The 19539-nt window shown below is 39.4% G+C and overlaps 2 protein-coding genes across 2 annotated transcripts in view; one reads left to right on the forward strand and one right to left on the reverse strand.

Moving 5' to 3' along the window:
- The first annotated feature begins 1137 nt into the window (after positions 1-1137).
- arl1 (ADP-ribosylation factor-like 1) lies at positions 1138-4415 on the forward strand. The gene is made up of 6 exons (XM_083528940.1): positions 1138-1575; positions 2388-2525; positions 2660-2741; positions 3285-3396; positions 3477-3655; positions 3749-4415. Exons 1-6 carry the CDS (start codon positions 1572-1574, stop codon positions 3777-3779), a joined length of 546 nt encoding a protein of 181 aa, XP_083385066.1. The 5' UTR covers positions 1138-1571; the 3' UTR covers positions 3780-4415.
- A 1293-nt stretch (positions 4416-5708) lies between these two features.
- The window catches only part of utp20 (UTP20 small subunit processome component), a 28779-nt gene continuing 14948 nt past the window's right edge, over positions 5709-19539 (reverse strand). Inside the window, exons 29-62 of the mRNA XM_083528964.1 lie at positions 18239-18318; positions 16903-17168; positions 16665-16809; positions 16491-16578; positions 16233-16376; positions 16078-16131; positions 15529-15681; positions 15148-15303; positions 14916-15056; positions 14671-14808; positions 14209-14348; positions 14037-14125; positions 13635-13948; positions 13389-13528; positions 12813-12969; positions 12643-12741; positions 12376-12543; positions 12119-12285; positions 11878-12019; positions 11633-11749; positions 11348-11518; positions 11101-11232; positions 10315-10425; positions 10149-10228; positions 9741-9810; positions 9465-9647; positions 9234-9365; positions 8967-9099; positions 8088-8272; positions 7912-7983; positions 7499-7828; positions 6369-6495; positions 6131-6276; positions 5709-6032 (exon numbers count right to left, since the gene is read on the reverse strand). Of these exons, the coding sequence (XP_083385090.1) occupies positions 5877-6032; positions 6131-6276; positions 6369-6495; positions 7499-7828; positions 7912-7983; positions 8088-8272; positions 8967-9099; positions 9234-9365; positions 9465-9647; positions 9741-9810; positions 10149-10228; positions 10315-10425; positions 11101-11232; positions 11348-11518; positions 11633-11749; positions 11878-12019; positions 12119-12285; positions 12376-12543; positions 12643-12741; positions 12813-12969; positions 13389-13528; positions 13635-13948; positions 14037-14125; positions 14209-14348; positions 14671-14808; positions 14916-15056; positions 15148-15303; positions 15529-15681; positions 16078-16131; positions 16233-16376; positions 16491-16578; positions 16665-16809; positions 16903-17168; positions 18239-18318 (4926 nt within the window). The 3' untranslated portion in view covers positions 5709-5876. The remainder of the gene's footprint in view (positions 6033-6130; positions 6277-6368; positions 6496-7498; positions 7829-7911; positions 7984-8087; positions 8273-8966; positions 9100-9233; positions 9366-9464; positions 9648-9740; positions 9811-10148; positions 10229-10314; positions 10426-11100; positions 11233-11347; positions 11519-11632; positions 11750-11877; positions 12020-12118; positions 12286-12375; positions 12544-12642; positions 12742-12812; positions 12970-13388; positions 13529-13634; positions 13949-14036; positions 14126-14208; positions 14349-14670; positions 14809-14915; positions 15057-15147; positions 15304-15528; positions 15682-16077; positions 16132-16232; positions 16377-16490; positions 16579-16664; positions 16810-16902; positions 17169-18238; positions 18319-19539) is intronic.

The following is a 19539-nucleotide window of genomic DNA, read 5'->3' on the forward strand; positions in this document are numbered from 1 at the left end:
ATGGCTTGCAGGGTTATTCATTCATTCATTCATTCATTCATTCATTCATTTTTTTAATGTCTTGATAACTTTGAGAACTTTACTAAATATTTCATAAGGGCAAATGTGTTCAGACTGGTTTTGTGATGTGTAGCCTATACAGCAGTGGTGCCCAAACATTTTGCTATGAAAGGCAACAATAAATATTGCATTAGTTCAAGATAAAATGTTATACAATTAATTTATGATTTAATATTAAAAAAATAATAAGTAAATAGAAAATATGACTCTAATGTGCCTAACTTATGCAGGTTTAGTTTTAAAGTTCCAGTTTAGTGAAACTTGTACTGTAGTACAATAAGAAGCAACCTAATTTATTGTACATTATAGAAGAATCTCTGCAAGAGTGAAAGTTTAAAGGACTGTGGTGAGACCTGCGATGTTGTATGGTTAGAGCAGGCGTCACCAACAACCAATTAATCGGTACCCAAGAAGTAGCTCTCGGTTTCAAAAAGGTTGGTTACCCCCTGGTTTAGAGACAGTGGCATTGAGTAAAAGACAGGAGGTGGAGCTAGAGGTAGCAGAGCTGAAGATGTTGAGGTTTTCATTGGGAATGACGACGATGGACAGGATTAGAAATGAGTTTATTAGAGGGACAGCGCATGTAGGATGTTTTTGAGACAAGGTGAGGGAGGTGAGATTGAGATGGTTCAGACATGTGCAGAGGAGGAACATGGGGTATATCGGTAGGAGAATGCTGAGGATGGAGCCACCAGGAAGGAGGAAAAGAGAAAGACCAAGGAGGAGGTTTATGGATGTGGTGAGGGAAGACATGCAGGTGGTTGGGTTAAAAGAGGCTGATGTAGAGTACAGGAGGTATGGAGACGGATGATCCCCTGTGGCGCCCCCTAATGGGAGAAGCCGAAAGAAGAAGAGTTCAACACCTAATGTACATCTAATGCCTCTAACAATACAAATCAAACTGCTCCTTGTTTTTCTTTTTTTCAAAATTCTATTTCCCCCTTTTTTATTATATTAATCATGGCGGTCAAATTAAAGATCACCATGGCCAACTTTGGTCTGTGGGTATCTGTGCTATATACTGTAGCTGCCCCATAAGCATCCTACACCTGAGGGCGCCATTTTAAATACAACTATATGCTATTTCAAGTTACCAAAAAAAAAAACCCCACTTGATTAATAACCTAATAATAAGAGTTTAACGCTAACCTTCTACATTAAACCAACACCAAGCTGTAATATACTGAGCATTTCGTTGCAGTACATTTACAATAGTCTTTTGGGATTACGATTTGTATCGTTTATTTTAACATCGAATCTGCGTCCGCGGATCAAAGATTGACTCCACGCTGAAATTGCGTACAACGTCAAGCTCAAGATTCAATAAATCCGATCTACAACTCATATCTACAACTTTTACCCGGAAGCGATTGCATAAAGATCGGCGAATCTGCGACACGCATCCTCACTGACACGTCATATGAAACTTCGAAGACGGAAACAGTCGTCGCAAATCCAGCCTGAGGTCGCTGAGCGCTTCTTCGCAGAGAGCTCGGGGCATTTACTCTAAAATGGGTATTTAAAAAAAAATCTAATTTAATTTTTATTTTTTTTGGATGGTTATCTGCGAAGTGTTTCTGTGTTAATTATATCTGTTAGTCGACGCTTCCGTCAGCTGGATGTAGGAATCTCGGACATGCTAACAGCTAACAGAGCTAGCCGTGCTTCTTTAACCTGCTATTGGATATTTAAGGAAGAGCTTGTTGTGTGTTTGTTTATTAGACTTATTACACTTATACTCTTATACTCTTAGTTATTTGTTATACTGTTATTTGACAGTTATTTTGTCTCAAATATATCTATTTTGAGTAAATGATATCCAATATCTCTCTCTGTTGGATGTGTAATCTGCTAGTTTTGGTGCAGGAGCCATTATATCTCCAGTGTTCCTCTAATGTAGAAAGTATGGAGCAATATGAGCTCTTTATTTATTAAAGTTAGTTATGTAGTATCCTGACTGACGGTCAGCTTCAGCCTCATTTAAGTCTGATTCGTTCACTGTCACAAGACATTCACGTCCTGCTGTCATGCTCGGGGTGTCATTTTTTTGTTAGCAAATCAGTCTAAAAGGTCCAATATGTGCTGCTTCTTTTATTTAGTCGATAATGAGCCATGAAATAAAAGAGGGAAGAATTTTGTTTGTAAATAAATTTCCTTGACTTTATAGGACTTCAGGTGTAAAAGCAACTAAAATATCCAGATGAGTTGGTTGTCAGAAAGAACTAAACTTCAAGATCAATTTGATGCATCCCAGTGCTTCAATCACCATCACCCAGTTATGAAAGAGCTCCTGATGAATGATTGTGCTTTGTGTTGTTTCTATGCAGGGGGTTTCTTTTCCAGCTTGTTTTCGGGCCTCTTCGGCACGAGAGAGATGAGAATTCTGATTTTGGGTTTGGACGGCGCGGGAAAGACTACAATCCTTTACAGACTGCAAGTTGGAGAAGTCGTGACCACCATCCCAAGTATGTTAAAGCAACTCGATCAGAACCTGAAGGAGGAGGAGGAGGATGATGATAATAATAATAATAATAATAATAATAATAATAATAATAATACATCTGGGGACATGTTTGTAAATTTTGCTTTCCAATCACAGCTATTGGTTTTAACGTTGAAACCGTGACTTACAAGAACCTGAAGTTCCAAGTGTGGGACCTGGGCGGCCAGACAAGCATCAGGTAGCATGGTTTATATTCGTGCTGATGTTCTAGCGAGCAGTCGTTTAGTTGTTTAAATTTCAATGTTTTTTTACACCCTAAAACTCGTATTGATTTCAAGTAAAATTCTGTTATCAAACGAGTGTAGAACAAGGACGCAGATCAGTTGTCTTTGGACGTTCTCTTTCATTAATAACAGAACTTTCAAGCTGAAAACCATGTTGATAATTATGCATTCTGGTTAAACAGTTTCTTTTTTTTTCTTTTTTTTAAGATCTTTTCTCTCTTTATACTTTTTATGCCAGTATTAAATAGCAAGTAGAGGATTTTCCTATGATGATGTTTATCACCTGAAACGAAGGCTGATGATGAACAAGGCACGCATTTATCTCTCCTCAGATCTGAGTTTCCTCATATGCCAAAAGTAATGTAGTAAATTCCAGAGGCTCAGTCGGGTTCATATGAGGATGAGAGTATTGTCTAGGGAACAGGGATTAACCGCTCGGATGAGCTGGAATTAAAAGTGCAACATGTACATTCATATTTGATGTTTGTGTTTCCCAGGCCGTACTGGCGCTGCTATTATTCTAACACAGATGCCGTGATCTACGTTGTGGACAGCAGCGACCGCGACAGGATGGGGATCTCGAAGTCTGAGCTGGTGGCAATGCTGGAGGTAGATAAAATGAACTGGTCTTCTCACTGGATTGTGTTGTCTCATGGATTTGATGTCATTGATGTGTTCTGTTCCTGCAGGAGGAAGAGCTGAAGAAGGCCATCCTCGTTGTTTTTGCCAACAAACAGGATATGGAGCAAGCCATGACCCCCACCGAGGTCGCCAACTCCCTAGGGTTACCTGCTCTCAAGGACAGGAAGTGGCAGATCTTCAAAACATCTGCAACTAAAGGAACAGGCCTGGATGAGGCCATGGAATGGTGTGGACTTTGTAAGGGGCGGGGGAACTTTTTTACAAATGAAAAGTTGTGTTTGCTGAGTCGTAAAGCTTTTGTTTGCATTTTTCTGTGCAGGTTGGTGGAGTCTTTGAAGAGCCGACAGTAACTGCACTTGCACCACTCCCTGTAAATATTTGTGCATCTTCTGATTATTGTTGAAAGACTTTGGTGCCCTTTGGACCAGTGACTGCATTCCCGTTTCCCCTTTATGTAAAGGCGTTTTTTTTGTTTGTTTGTTTGTTTTCTCCATTGTACCCCCTACATAAAATGAAGCTGCAGTTACAGAAGATCCGGGCATCAGTACATCCTGAAAAGTGAACATCCACTTCACAGTTCAGGAGACTGAACACGAGCTGTGGGAAGAACAGTGATTCTATTGTTTTGCTGGTTCATCCATACTAATGCCAGTTAGACCTGTTCTCCCTGTAAGACACGTCCACTACATTGGAGTTTCCTATCCATAGGATTTGCTTCTCGTCTTTTCTCCCTTTAAGCTTGTGGTACCAGACTGTTGACCGTCGCTACTCCTTTTTCTTCTTCTTCTTCTGCTTTTTTTTCCTGAACATTTAATCAGTCCTTCAAGCTTTGATATCTACACTTGGGTATTTTAGTGGGTTGTTTATTTAAGACTAATTGTTGTTTGTATGCAGTGGATTTGTCATTGCGTGTTTATATACAAGCATGTACAGTGGACAATATTATTTGTTGTGTTAACACTGAAATAAATCTGGTATTAACAGTAGTTTGTTTGGCTACACTGTAGAGGTGAATGTATGTCGTGCCCCATTGTTAATGATGAATCAAAAGCAAACTAATGAATGAAAATAATTCTTTTTGAACACGCGCCTTCATTTTCCTGTTTAATACTTTCGGTAATCGTGTAAAGTCTCTACAGCCCAGCTGACGTGCATGTTTTTACTTGTATCCTTCTCATCACTATATTACGGAAGGTCCTGGATTAAATATTTAAATTTTCTGGCATCTAGCAGGTGCCTGTATCCAGAACAACTTACAACTGAGCAGTGGCGGGTTAGGGGGCTTGCTCAAGGCCCCAGCACTGGTAGCACGGTGATGCTGGGATTTGCTTTCAAGGTGATCACTAATGGTAGTCTGTTATTACATGTGATTTATTTCAGTATCTGTGCTGACTGATGTAAACGTGTGTATAATTGTTTAAAGTCAGGTGTGTAGAGGGATTAAGTATTGTTCTTCATTAATCACTGAGTGCTTGGAGCATGAGAAAAATGTAGGGCTTGGTAACAGGTCAACATGTTTATTACAATTATTTCTAAACGTCTTCCTTATTATGACTGAGACATTCAGGTGCAACTTATTAACCAGGAAACTTTTTATAGCCCATAATGGGTGACATGAAGGACGTAGATTGTTGACAATACGTTGGTGTATTAAAGGCTAAAACCAAATTATATTTATAGTGCATCATTTACGTGCATATGGGTACAATTGTTTCGATTTACAGATTGTGTGTGTGTGTGTGTGTATATGTGTATATGTGTATATATATATATATATATATATATATATATATATATATACATAAAAAAAATTTTTTGTCACGGTTCAGATCGTTTTTTTAGCTCAGCAAAAAAAAAAAAAAGTGTGGGGGGAGATGAATATAATTATTTGCTTTTCATTTATTACCAGAAAAGTGCAGCAAGGAAATGCTCCCATACATGTGATTTGAATGATGCTGGAGGCTTTAAGTTCTGCTCCTACGCTAGCTGTTGTTGATGACTAATTAACATGCGCTGTTCACCACGACTGCTGTGTGTAGTTACAGAATTACTTAAAAAGCAAAATCAGCAGGGAAAAGAAATTGCCTTTCATTCCAGATCATTCAAAAATGAAGATAAATCCGCGGTTCCCCGTGAGTCAACTGTAATCCGTTGCACCCCTATTATTGAGTAGTTATTCCTGATACATGTTCTGGGCTGATTGCTTTTAATTCTGAAACAAATGCATAGGAGAATCATTTTGTAAATTCTCCTTCTTTTGGAAATTGATTTTATGCTGATTTGAATTCTTATGTATGATTCATTTATTAACAAAAAAAAAACAACTATTGTTTGTTACATGTTGTACAACTTCAAACAGAAACAATTATGCAATGCAACACCATCTGGGTAACAACTGCATCCAGAAATCAAGATGACCAGATACAAAAGGTTTAACATAAAAGATTTTACTGAACCATGGCCAAGTCTCTGAGTGAACTGCGTTTGCTTCTTTTTGCTTTGTGCCCTGGTCGTAAAAATTCTATTTTTCTTTTCTTTGCCTCTGTTTTCTTTTGGTGCTTCTTGATCTTTTTCCTAGCAGCAATATCAGGATTGGCCACAGCCTAAGAAACAAACGAAAAAAGAAATAAGCAATTGTCGTGAAACCACAGTAACCAGCTTTACACAAACACAATGAGCACGGTTTCTCTGAGAAACTCACCTGCACTGCCTTGTGTTTCTTGCGTGAGGCTCGTCTCTGTGAGGCCTCCTTCTGCACAGCAGCAAAGGCAAGTGAGAACTTCTCAAGACCTACCAGCTTCTTCAGCAGCTCAATGAGCTCCTGTGCCAGGTTCTTCAGTGTAGAGTCTGAGGTGGTCAAATCAGATTAAGATGAATCAGGAAATTAAACCTATGAAATCAATAACAGTCAATAAATGGTCGCAACAAAAGTTCCAGACCTTGGTCTGCATACGTGCTGTCCAGTTCTCTGTAGAGCGGCGCAATGATGGTAGTCAGGTAGGGGCCGAGACGATCTTTACCAAGGTCAACAGCTATTGCGCCCAAAAACTTAAAAACACATGTTCTCTGTGAAAAATGAAAAAAATAATTGCAGCAATTATCAAAAGATTCATCACTTACAACAGGGAACACAAATGGTCAGAGTTTTTGGACACCAGACTTGAGTTCCCAGATTTGCTTTTTGAACATCCCTTTCCAGAGTTTGCTCACCTTTGCTATTGTAAAAAGCTCCACATTTCTTTTCCACTAAAGTTTAGCCACAGGAGCATTAGTGGGGTCAGATATTGATGCTAAGTGAAGAGGTCTGGGGTGTCCCAGAGGTGTTCAGTGGGGTTGAAGTCAGAGCTCTGGAACTGGAGTTCTTGCCATCCATGACACACTTGATAAAGGAGCTTGCTTAGTTCCAGTGAAAGAGAATTTTTAATACTCTGATCAGGCATAACATTATGACCACCTGCATAATATTGTGTTGGTTTCCCTATTGCTGCCAAAACAGTCCAGATCTTTCGAGCATTAACAGCATGAACAACTTCAGCAATTTGAGCTTCTGAAAATCATCTGTTGGATCGGACCACACGGGTTAGTCTTCGCTCCCCATGTGCATCAAAATTTTCACTTGCTGCTTGATATATCCTACCTGCTAAGAGGTGCCATGATCAGGAGATAATCAGTGTTATTCACTTCATTGCTCATAATGCTATAATGCCAATATTATTCCTGGTCAGTGTGCAGTGTAGACCACTGTGTGGGGAAGGGGACAGGTGTCCATCTACATTTTCCATATTTTCTGATTAGTAAACTAGCCTGTTTTTTTCATTAGTTAATTCTCCCATGTGAAGTTCAAAAAGGCTTAGAGTCAGTGGCACTAATTAAACCTGGCAATGTGAAGCACCTCTACAAAAACATAGCCAATGAGAATCTTCGTATTTACAGCCACAAACTAATCAGTAATGTTTGAGCTATAAAAGGTAACTGTTGTCCTTATTCAGTCACGTTTATTCAGACAGAACCGAGTTATAAACTATATCGGTTTACTAGTACACTTTGTGTACTAACTTTAACTGCTCACCTTCACTGGCTCTTTGGGGGTGTTGGCTGCTTCTCTCTTAGCGACCAGTGTGAGCTTCTTAATCACCCAGAGCAGAGACGGTGGCCGATTATCCTCATGCTCCTCTAGAATCTTCTGTTGCCGAAGCTCCTCTTCTTCCTCATCCTGCCCCTCCATTATCTGCTGTTGCTCCTGATCGTCTTCTTCATCAACCTGCTCTTCATCTCCACTCTCTTTCTCCTCCTCTGTTTTTTTCATCACATCTTCTACTCCTTTTTTATCCTCCTCGAAGTCAGACTCGGGCGAGATAAGATAGATCACCTTGGCCACGAAGAGCAGGTTCTTGATTACCTGTTGACGGAAGTAATATATCAACCCATTACTGCTGATGGTTTTCAGCTTGTGCTCAATTCGCCTTAGGTGAGATTTCTTACCTGCTCGCCAGCACTGATGTCCAGGAACTTGGACTGCAGCTGGTGACAAAATGACAAGACCAGCTCCCTCATCTGAAAGTGAAGAGCAGGAAATGAGGTCATGTTTGACTGCTCGAATGAAAGATAACATTGTCCAGTGTGGCACTACTTAGATTCTGAAATTTAAAGACTCTTACCCTCTTGTCCAGGCTGGTTGAGAGGTAGGAGGAAGCCACTGGCTGGCTGTTTTGGGAGGCATTTTGGGAGTGCCACAGAGACAGCAGAGATTCTGGTTTTTGAGCAGCGAAAAGCAGGCCAAAGATCTGAGAAGCAGTCAGCCAAACCCAGGAGTGAGGATAGCGCAGGTGAGCTTCAATGTGACCTAGAAGAGTACAATTTGTTATGGGATTACACCAGAGTTTGATACAGTCAATAGTGTTTCTGATTTACCGAAAATCCACAGGCCAATGTTTAAATCCAGGGATTAAAGTGACAAAAATACCTCATGACTTAGACTATAAAACAAATCTGTTCTGTTTTAGATAGCATTGACTTGCTTTCCACAAAGACCCCTTAAACAATACAAAGAGATTAATTTGTAAAGCAGGGAGCAACATGGAAAACTCTCGTACTTTAACTGAACCTCTCCATTTTTCACTAAACTCAGGATTAAGGATTTGCATGAGTTTGACAAGTGATAAACTGTGATGTCTAGACGACTGAGTCAGAACGTCTCCAAAACCACAGCTCTTGAGGGATGTTTCCCAGTCTGCAGTGCTCAGTATCTATCGAAAGTGGTCCAAGGAAGGAACAGAGGTGAATCGGCGACAGGGTCACTGATGCATGTGAGGAGCGAAGGCTCGTGTGGTCCGATCCATTAAAAAAATGGGGAATAACACTGAATTGTGAATTCCACCCACTCAATAGTATTTAACTTCTTGAAAGCGAGATTACAATATCTGCTTCCTTCCCCATAATACCGCAAGAAATTGTTCCGTGTGAAAATGTTTGTCACAATATATGGAAAAAAACGGCTTGGTGTATGTATGTGTGTCCTTGTGAGTATGTGTGCTTACCCCAGATGCTAGTGAGAGTGTCCTCTGGTTTGTTGAGCTCCAAGAAGCCACATTCCTTGATGATCTTGGTGATTAGGGTGAGATAATAGAAGAGTAACCTGTCTGCAGCCTTCTCGCTTTCTTCCTCTTCAATCTAAAAAATAAATTCAAACAACAAACAAAATGTCTTTTGACTTACAGATCCACGTTTGTCTTGCATATGTAATTCACATCATGTTTAACACTTTATACCTCAGTCAGTAACAGGACTCTCACACTAGTACTCACATCTTCAAAGTTGCCAGTATGGATTTCTTTCTCTACTAGAGGCAGCAATGAATCCAGTCTGCGAACGAATTGCTCTCCTTCTGCTTCTACAAAAAGGCCACACACCTGAGCACCTAATCTTCTTAACGCCACCTGTACAAACAAACATATACGGATATATATGTCTTTTTGACAAAGGAAATGTATATGCAAATATTCACCCAGTATTCAATTCGGTGCATTTTAATTTACCTTCTCTCCAGTCAGCCAGCCATTGACCAAAGTGAACATGGAGTTCTGGTGCATTACGTCTAACTGACCCAGTAGTGACTTAATGGCAAGTGAGGCCATTTTCTTACAGCGTGCTGAATCATCATTCACCATAGCCAGAGACAGAGGCACAAAGAAGAGTCCACAGTGCTCCAAGAGGAAAGACTGTACACAAACATAGAGTGAGATAAACCCAGATATCAGCTACAGATTAAACAGAAAGAATAGATGTTCAAATGCCCAAGACGAAAAGGTTACCTGAGGGAATGTTTGGAAAATGAAGACCATCATCTCGAGGGCAGACTGTCTTCCTGTGTCATACTCATATCTGCATGAATAGGGAAATTCAGCAAAACAATCCAATCAAAATAACTTTTAAAGGTATTTTCAGTCATTTTGTCAGAAGTTAGCTAGATGTTAGTGATTTAAAAAACAAAATCAACAAATTGATCAACAAATTGATACGCTGCATTCCTAAAACACATTTCTAAGCCTTATAACACATAAAATGCTTGTGAAATAAGTATTTAAATTCCTGGAAACTGACCCACCAGCTGATCAACATTGGTTAAATATTGGTGGTTCATGTAAATCATTAGTTATTGGACTGATTGTTTAGCGCCTCAGGAATGCAAAGACAAAAACATATAATAGTAAAGTACTTACGTGAGCTGGGAAACAATAAAGTCAAAATGGTTTTTAAGCTTCTTCCCAAGTGGATAATCAATGAGATACTTTAGATAGATCTAAAAAAAAAAAAATAATAATTATATTAGACACTTCTGAAATGATGATGACGTTGGTGAGTAAAGGTAACAAAGGCAATACTGACCTGTCTACAACGAACGCGGACCTGCTCATTCGAGCCATTTATGGACAGTTTGGCAACTTTTTTCATCACCTCCTCCATCTCTGGTACCACCAGCTTCTTGGAAAGGATCGCCTAAAATACAGAGCATTTATTAGACCAAACAGCGTCTCTTCTAGCTATTCAACTGAAATGTCACACAAAGCAACTATCTGCCTTATTCTCAAAAACACTCAAGAGCGTAATCGATTTTCAACATCAAAGTTTTTGTTTTTTCCATGTTGTCTCATGGGGTTTTTCCATGCCATGACAGAACAGAATCTACCTCCTGATTTCTGTAAATCCACTTTGTGACCAGGTCTGTACAAAAGAACTATACCTATAAAATCTAAATGAATTATATTAATGTATTAGGACCTTCTAAAAAAGTGTGTCTTATTTTCCTTGACTGTTTACTAAACCAAGATGGACAATTACATAAATAATCATTTAAAGCTACTGAAAATGAAGTAATCAGGATGTATAATTGTATACTTAAAGGCATGGAGTTCACACTACAAATCAGAGGTCTATGGGGAAAAAATTAATAAAGCACTCAGCATAAAACCTAGGCCTTGGCATAACGTAGTGAGCTAACGTTAGTGCGACACTTTCAATAAAAACCATGTAGGGTCATATATTTTCGATGTACAGATAGACAGATAGAATTCTCTTTTTTCCAGGGTCCTTATGTTAAAGTGTGATTACAATTATTGTATGTATGAAATCACTTAATGGATTAACAATTGTTATATCTGGGCCTAAATTTACTTTGAGCAGGCCGAATGCTGTGGCTTGGCGAGAATTATCATAGATGTCCTCTTCAGCGTATCCCAGCAGCACTTGCAGCTGTGTATCAGAAATGCAGTTTTTCGCCACACTCTTCACTAAGACAGTTATGACCTAAATGACAAAAACAGAACAAACCAAAAACTGGGTGAGATTGATATTAAGCAGGAGGATCTATGCAGAGTTCATATGATCAGATAAGCATGTGTAGGTCAGCTGGTCTGTGCACCTTGAAGCAATTCTGGACGAGGTGAAAGTTTTCTCCATGACCAGCACCTGCTTTAGCGTAGTCCTTCAGCAGAACGAACAGCTGCTTGGTGATTTGTTCTGCCTTTTGCTCCACTGCAGGAAGAGGGAATTTCAGGATCCAGATGAAGCCTTGCAGAGACTCAGTGATCACCTAAACACACACATACAAACTAGGGTTACACATAAAACATATTGAAACTTTATAAACACAGTTTAGTGATCATCCAAAAAGTAAAGCCACTCCCATCCTTAGTGAGTCACAAACCTTGACATGCATGGAGTCGAGACAGTCCAGCAGAAGCAAGACAAATGGGTCTAACATCTCTCGCACTGATGCCACGGAGGAGTTGACCTTGGAATTTCTCAAACTACCATGGAGCAGCTATATGTGTACATGGACATATAATCATAATTTTAAGAAAGTCAAGTCACAGTAGACATATTTAGAATGCAATCATTCAACCGGATATCAAGTCGGCAAATTCAATTAGATAATATGTGTGTTCTTACATTCAGTCCAGTGTCCACTAGAATGTGTATATTGGTCTGGCGGCTAAGGGCTGCCTTCACTACACCTCTTTTCGGGGTGGGGGGCAGGAGCAAGCAGCTTGGAGGTGGCAGTCGGGGGTCTGGAGGAAGAGCAGACTTCTGCCTAAACCACAGAGAGACAACCTGTTTTGATCTGTCTGAACTATAGTCAATTACTTTCTGGTGTGTGTTTGAGAGAACAAGAAGAGGGTGAAAAACATACTTGCTCTTGCTCGTGATGAGTGGCAGGCTCTGGCTGATCAGACCGTGACTCAGCAGCAAGATTGACTGAGGGGTCATACACTGATTCAGCAGAAGTCCTGTTACAACTCTCCTCAAAACACTGTGTACTCGCCGGGACACCTTCAGGCTGGCCGTCCTCTCCAAAATCTAGTCGTGCACAACGTCATCACTGAAAATGCTTGCCAACAAAGGTTTTCAATTCCGTTAACAAAAAATGCCAAGTCATCGACTACTTACCTCTTTGAGGGGAATAATGAGCTGTGTGACTCTTTCCTGGCTGCAGAACTGACCCAGAAACTCATACGAGTCCGAGCTCTTGCTGTGACGGGCCTCCATTACTTTTGAGACGATACCTTTAATATCCTTCTCCGCCGCAAGAGAGCCAAACAGCTCGTTGTTAAAAATCTAAAAAAAAATGTATAAATAAAATAAAAGTTTCACAACATTAGCCATCGCTCACTTTACTTATCCAACACTGATTACAGCACAGATCGGATCAGTCACCTTTATCAGAATGTCCAAGCAAGGGTCGAGTTCTCCAGCTTTCAAAGAAGGTTTCAGGGTTAAGAGTAAATGGTAAACAGTGAAGGTCAATACATGGATCTGAAAAACAAATGAATATTTCAGTGCAAGCTAGTTAAGGTATGGGGCAGTTAGTAGAGGGTATTCTTTACCTGGTAGCCCTTTACAAGGACACCCTGCATCTCTGTGAGAACATACTGCAGGTAATTATGTCCCAAGGCCTCAATAATCTTGATCAGCGTGCTTCGGGCGACATCACGGATCTCCTGGAAACGACTCTTTAGGTGGACACACACTTTGAGGAGTATCCTGTATATATATTAATGCACAATATACTACTTAATACAGACTTCAGCTAAATAATAGAAAAAAAGAATTGTATAAGAAAAATATTTAAAAATATGTTTGTCTGTGGCAGCACATTAAGTCTTCCATTATTTATTAATGCATTATTTACCACTAACAAAACATTATAATAGAATTAATTGACATTTATTTAAATGTTAATGGAATTAACATTTATTTGGCAATAATATTTTATATATATATATATATATATATATATATATATATATATATATATATATATATATATATATATATATATATAAATTATTACAGTATGACCATTTGTCTATTTTAAAATGTTATTATTTGTTTTAAGTTGATGTCATTTTATATCCTTTGAGTTTATCCACATAAGATTCTAACATACACACAGTACACACCCAGGCAAGTTGGCTTCCATAACTTCCTGTGGAAGAGTCTGCATGAGGCGGACCATAGCAAAGGCGATTGGCACTCTTACCACCTCCTCATCCTTAACTTCCTTTGATTTCACCGTCTTGTGTTCATCATCTCTTTTTACCTACACACAATCATATATTATAATTTTTTTTCCCCCCAAACTTCTATCATTTGGTATAGACCATCGAAGCACATATAAGACAAAAACGAGAATGAAAAACATTAACCTTGGCTGTTAGGCATTTTTGTAATCTGGGCAAGACACTCTGAGTGACAGTCTTATGAATGGAGGAGATAAGAGACTTCAGGTCCTCTTCACTCTGTGGAAGGCCACTGCTAACAACAGGGGGCCTTTTCCTCGGCTTAGCCTCAGTGCCTTTTTTGATCTTGGTGGAGTCACCATCGCCTGTGTCCATTCCATCAGCTTCTGTGGCAACAGCATCAGCATCATTGGTCTCCATGGCATCCTCTATGTCACTTTCATCTGAATCCATAACTTCTGCTTGCTCTTCCTCTGCTTCTACCTCCAGAATAATTGGCTCTGAAAAGAAAACAAAATCATGATTATGGCTAAACCTAGAGTGAGTAGAGATGCGAAACTGGTAGGAACATTATTCCCCTCAACTCACCATCTGTCTTTTTGTTCTTGGCTGCCTCGATTTCTTTGCTCAGACTTTCCTGGTCGAAGTGAAAGGCTTCCAGAATAATCAGCAGCAAACTGTACAAGGGAGCAGTGTAGCAGGGTTACTCGTGTTTACCAGACACATACTACAATCCTAGAAAAACAAAATGCTTTCTCACCTTACAGCCAGTTTCTGCTCAACTATTCCTGTTTGGAGCACATGGATAAAGTGCTTGAGGTAGTAGAGGTACTTAGACCAGGTCAGGCGTTTACAGACTGCACCAATAACTTCGACTGCTGCGGAGGTCATAGCTTCATGCTGCATATTGGAACATAGTTTATTGCTCTTAACATTAATAGCAGACATAACATTAAGGTAACATAACAGAATAAAGGTACAATTTTCGAAATTAGAAAATTATAGTGTCTGGTGTTAAAGCTGCACTTTTATTTTACTATATACTTTTCATTTTCAATTTCATCTTACTGGTATAAATCATATACATTATTTATAAGGGGTGTAACTGTACACGCATTAATGCCAAACCATTTTCGTATAGGACTTTTCGAACTGTGAATTTTGTGTACCGTTACACCCCTAATATTTATAAATAAACTGTGAGTTCTGTAACTGTAATTACCTTCAGGAGTTTCTCATCAAATAGTGCAATCATGGCATAGGGCATGATAAAGTTCTGCATGGAGCGGGAAGACATCACCACTATGCCGTCTGTCAGCTGTTTGGCAAACTTTCTGAGTGCTCGTCCCCTACGATGTATCTGAAGTCCAGAAAGAGAATAGATTAATGGTCAGGTGGTGCTAAAATTAAGATGTTTGTGAATCTTGGGATGAGACAGTCTGAATGTGTGGTGAGTGGTGCCTCTACCTGTATGTGCTTCATGTGCTCAAAGAAGTCTGACTCAGGATCTGAGTAGTTGGTGAGCTGCACCAGGTCTCTGAATTCTGAGCGATTGGGGAAGGTTTTGACCAGACAGGCCAGGACTGAAGTGTAATCGTTCCTTACACTCTGTATACAGTAAAAAAAACAGGTTCATCAATGTGTGTTTGTTTTGATCCTAACCTAAATTGTTATACTAATTTGATTAACATAATTGTACCTCTGTCCTGCTCTTTAATCCTCTCCTAACGGCATCTAAAACAGTGTACTGCACAATCTCTTTGTAATCCTGTTCCATGCAGCCCACTGCAGCCAGCTGCTTGAGTATAGCTGAGAGACATAAATTGGCGCTGTCTGCCAGAGACATGTCCCCAGTCTAAAACACACAGACAATTCCAGCAACAAAAATATTACCTGATCTCACCAGAATAAAAGCGTATAGTTCATAAAAAAAGTTACAAATTAATAAATAAATGTAAATTCTGTAATGGTAATATATGGGATGGCAGATTTATTAAATGAGCTTGAAATACCATTAGTTAACATTTCTTGCACGTGTCAAAAGAGGTGCCTCTCAAACACAAACATGTTTCATACTCACGTCAAAAGAGTGGAAGCAGTTGTGCATGATGACCATGAGATATCTTATGTCTAGTGTTTTCATCTCTTCAATGTGTTTGACCGACTTCTGGAATGCCATCAGGCGAACATCGAAGTGAATCTCATCTAGATGGCGACTATCAAATGCATTAAGCTGGAGAGAAGAGGAGAAGAAAAGAGGAGAGGAGAGGAGAGGAGAGGAGAGGAGAAGAATAGAGAGGAGAAGAGGGGAGAGAAGAGAAGAGAAAAGGGGAGAGAAGAAGAGTAGAGTAGAGTAGAGTAGAGTAGAGTAGAGAAGAGAAGAGAAGAGAAGAGAAGAGAAGAGAAGAGAAGAGAAGAGAAGAGAAGAAGGGAGAGGAGAGGAGAAGAGGGGAGATAAGAGAAGAGAAGAGAAAAGAAGAGAAGAGAAAAGGGGAGAGGAGAAGAGAAGAGAAAAGGGGAGAAAAGAAGAGGAGAGAAGAGAAGAAAAGAGAAGAGAATTGTTGTATAAAAACCACTACACAGAAATGAACCCAAAAACATTACTCTCTGATCTGTAATGATCTCTTACCTCAACAACAACATCGGCTATGTACTTCAGTTCATTGTCCAGGTCAGACAGTGTCTGTGCAGAAGAAAAGTCGCCCAAAATGCAGTCAGTGATTGTTGGTTATGAGATAAACTGTGAATAGTGATACAAAGCTGGACGGATCATAAGTATCTGACCTTGAATATCTCACACAGGACTTTACGGCATGGCTTGTTGCGTACGATGGAGAAGAGTTTACTAAGAGGCTTCAGGAAGACCGTGGGTTCTGAACATTGTCTCAGCAGGTTCTGCACTGTGCTGAGAATGTCCAACTCGGTCTCCTGTTTGAGAAGAAATATATATATATATATAAATACTGTATTTGGTAAAGAAATCCATTAAAAATAATGCACAGCATACCAAGTTTACGCTGATGTAATAGAGAAGGATTATACCTCGGCAATGTTTGGCTTATGGAGGTACGGCAGCAGAAGACGTACAAGTGTTGAGCTCTGTTCCTTATCAGCGACAAATCGACTGATCCTGGTAGAGAACAAGAAAATAAACGGTCATACCTGTATATAATCAGATAACATATCACAAGCTGTAAGCAGGAAAGCTGCGCATACTTAGACAGGATGTTAAGCTCCTTGCTAACTTGAGCTCGGAATTTCTTCTTTTTAAGGCGATCGGAGTTGCGCACAACTCCACCGAGGTACTGAAGTACAGCAGGGATGTGAGGTAAGAGCAGCCTCGAACCTATAGTCAAAGATTCTGTGTAAAAAAGAATGGATGATATTAATATACATGGTAACTGGGGTAAAAAAAAATGAGAGAACACTATATGCATCTTGTCTTGCTCTCTACCTTTAGTGATGTCTGAACCAGGCACTAGCTCAGGAATAACACACCCATTGACGCTCAGCGGTGTCACTGTCTCTGCCTCTGCCTCAATCTCTTCCTCCGTCTCAGAAGGTGTAAAGTCTGGTGTGTTCAGTAAATTCTCACAGATGTCCATTACCATGGCTGCTGTTTTAGGAGAGACATTTTTGGAAGACAGTAGAGCTAGGACGTTGAGCAGGATGTCACACTCCGGGTGGTCTGGTCTCTGCTTAGCCAGCAAAGGGAAATACCTAAGGGGTTATAAATACGGGGTTATAGTTATGCATATTAATAACGATTTCTGTATCCATGATGAGTCCTGAGAAACTTAATCCACCTTAACAGTAACCTTAAAAAAACCAGAAATACCTAAAACAAAAAAAATACGGACTGTTGGCTGGGAGTAACTTTCTTCAAAATGATATGGACGAAATGAAAACCTCACAGTTTAAGACTGTTAGATTTATACAAAAGCACACAATCTAGTCACAACCTGATGTGTCTTTCCTACCAAGCTTATATGGTTAGAAACCATACATGGCTCATATGGCTGCAACCCCAAATCTAGGCCATAAAAACCTGCTACTCTTCTATTTTGATTATTACTGCTGTGAAAGTTCACCCCTAAACATGGTGCCTTATGTGGTACCTGTAACCATACGTCCTGCCCCATTCTTTTTTCCAGATCCACTTGATTCAACCTCAGGATGGAGTTCGCTTCAATTAGAGACCACTCAGAGCAGCAGAGGGTGGTTCCATATAAACAGCCTAAAGTTACTGAGCAACTCAAGAACTATGAGGGTGAATCTGTAATTAATACAACCATACTGCTACAATGGCTCAGAACTACAGTTGGCATGAATAGTTCTACATTAAAGCACCCATCAGTAAACAGTTTTCTGAACAGTACACCTCAACAATAATAAAACTATAATGAATGGACGTTCGGTGCCACCCAGATGAGAATGGGTTCCTCTTAAAGTTTCTTCCTCATACCATTTTAAGGGTTTTTTTCTCGCCACTGTCACCACCGGCTGACTCATTAGAGATAAACTAATCAGCAATAATGTATAAATTTAAACATTATACCCTTTTTTTCTCTGTATAGCTGCTTTTGGACAATGTCCATTGTTAAATGCACTATACAAATAAAAATGTATTTAAATGAATGTCTTATTTTTCTAAGATTAATTCAGCCATAAATTTCCCTAACCCTAACCCCAGAGATATTTAATTGAAGACACTTCAGCTATTCAACGAGTGAACTATGAAAAAAACAAACAGAACATTTATAGAAAACTGGAATTTCCAAACATCTTACCTAACATTCATGCTCCAGATATGGATCAATTTCAGGAGTGGCGTGGGAGCATACGGGCTCTCTGAGGGCAAACGGCACACCTGAAGCACAGCAAAGAAAACGTTATATTACATATACAGCCGTCTCCGAATGTATTAGAACAGCAAAGCCAATTATATTCTTTTCGCTGTATACTACAGATATTTGGGTTTGGGATCAAAAGATGAATATAAGACAATAAATCAGAATTTCAGCTTTTATGTCCTGATTATACCACATAAACAACCGAGAACTAGAACCACCCAATTCTTAAATAAACAAGAGTATATGAACAGTTAATCTTACAGCACATTCAAGTAAGATTTTGTTGCATAAACGTGGGGAAAACCAAAGAACTGGTGGTGGATTTCCGTAGGCACAAAGAAAACTCCATTGTCATCAGTGAACATTCAGGGAAAGGACATTGTGAGAGTGGACTCTTACAAATACCTGGGTGTTCATCTAAACACCAAACTGAACTAGACAGATAATACTGAGGCAATTTATGAGAAATGACAGAGCAGACTCTTTCTGCTGAGGAGACTAAGGTCTTTTGGAGTGCAGGGAGAGCAACTAAAGACCTTTTTTGACTCTGTGGTGGCCTTAGCCATCTTCTATGGAGTGGTCCGCTGGTGCAGCAGCATTTTTACTGGGGACAGGAAGAGACTGGTCAAACTGATCAGGAAGGCCAGCTCAGTCCTGAGGATTCCCCTGGACACTGTACAGGAGGTGGGAGAAAGGAGGATAGTAGCTAAACTATCATTATTACTGCAGAATGACTCTCACTCCCTGTATGAAACAGTTTCATCTCTGAGCAGCTCCTTCAGTGACAGACTTTTACATCCTAAGTGTATGAAGGAGCGATACAGACGGTCTTTTCTCCCTGCTGCGATTAGACTTTACAATCAGAGCTGCTCCCGGTGAACCAGTCACCAAAATACACACTGTTATTACTGTTTAACTGTGCAATAATAACAGTCAAGTTTTTTTTTAAAGCAACAAATGTGCAAAAACTATTTACTCGGGGTCTCTTTTTTCTTCTTCTTTTGTATTTATGCATTGTGTTGTATATATATATATATATATATATATATATATATATATATATATATATATATATATATACACACACATTATATACTGTACTGTATTATTATTCTATACATATTTGCACATTTATTTTTCTTTGCTGCTGTAACAGAGAAATTTCCCCACTGTGGGACGAATAAAAGTGTATCTTATCTCATATTCTTTGTTTACAGTAACTGCATTTAGCCAGTGAC

This window comes from Silurus aristotelis (genome assembly GCF_946808225.1).
Source record: "Silurus aristotelis genome assembly, chromosome: 24".
Taxonomy (NCBI): domain Eukaryota; kingdom Metazoa; phylum Chordata; class Actinopteri; order Siluriformes; family Siluridae; genus Silurus; species Silurus aristotelis.

Excerpts from the sequence above, each read along its gene's own strand:
- arl1 (XM_083528940.1), top strand. Across the intron at positions 2,526-2,659 it reads AGTCGTGACCACCATCCCAA|CTATTGGTTTTAACGTTGAA; the intron begins GTATGTTAAAGC and ends TTCCAATCACAG. Across the intron at positions 2,742-3,284 it reads GGCGGCCAGACAAGCATCAG|GCCGTACTGGCGCTGCTATT; the intron begins GTAGCATGGTTT and ends TGTGTTTCCCAG.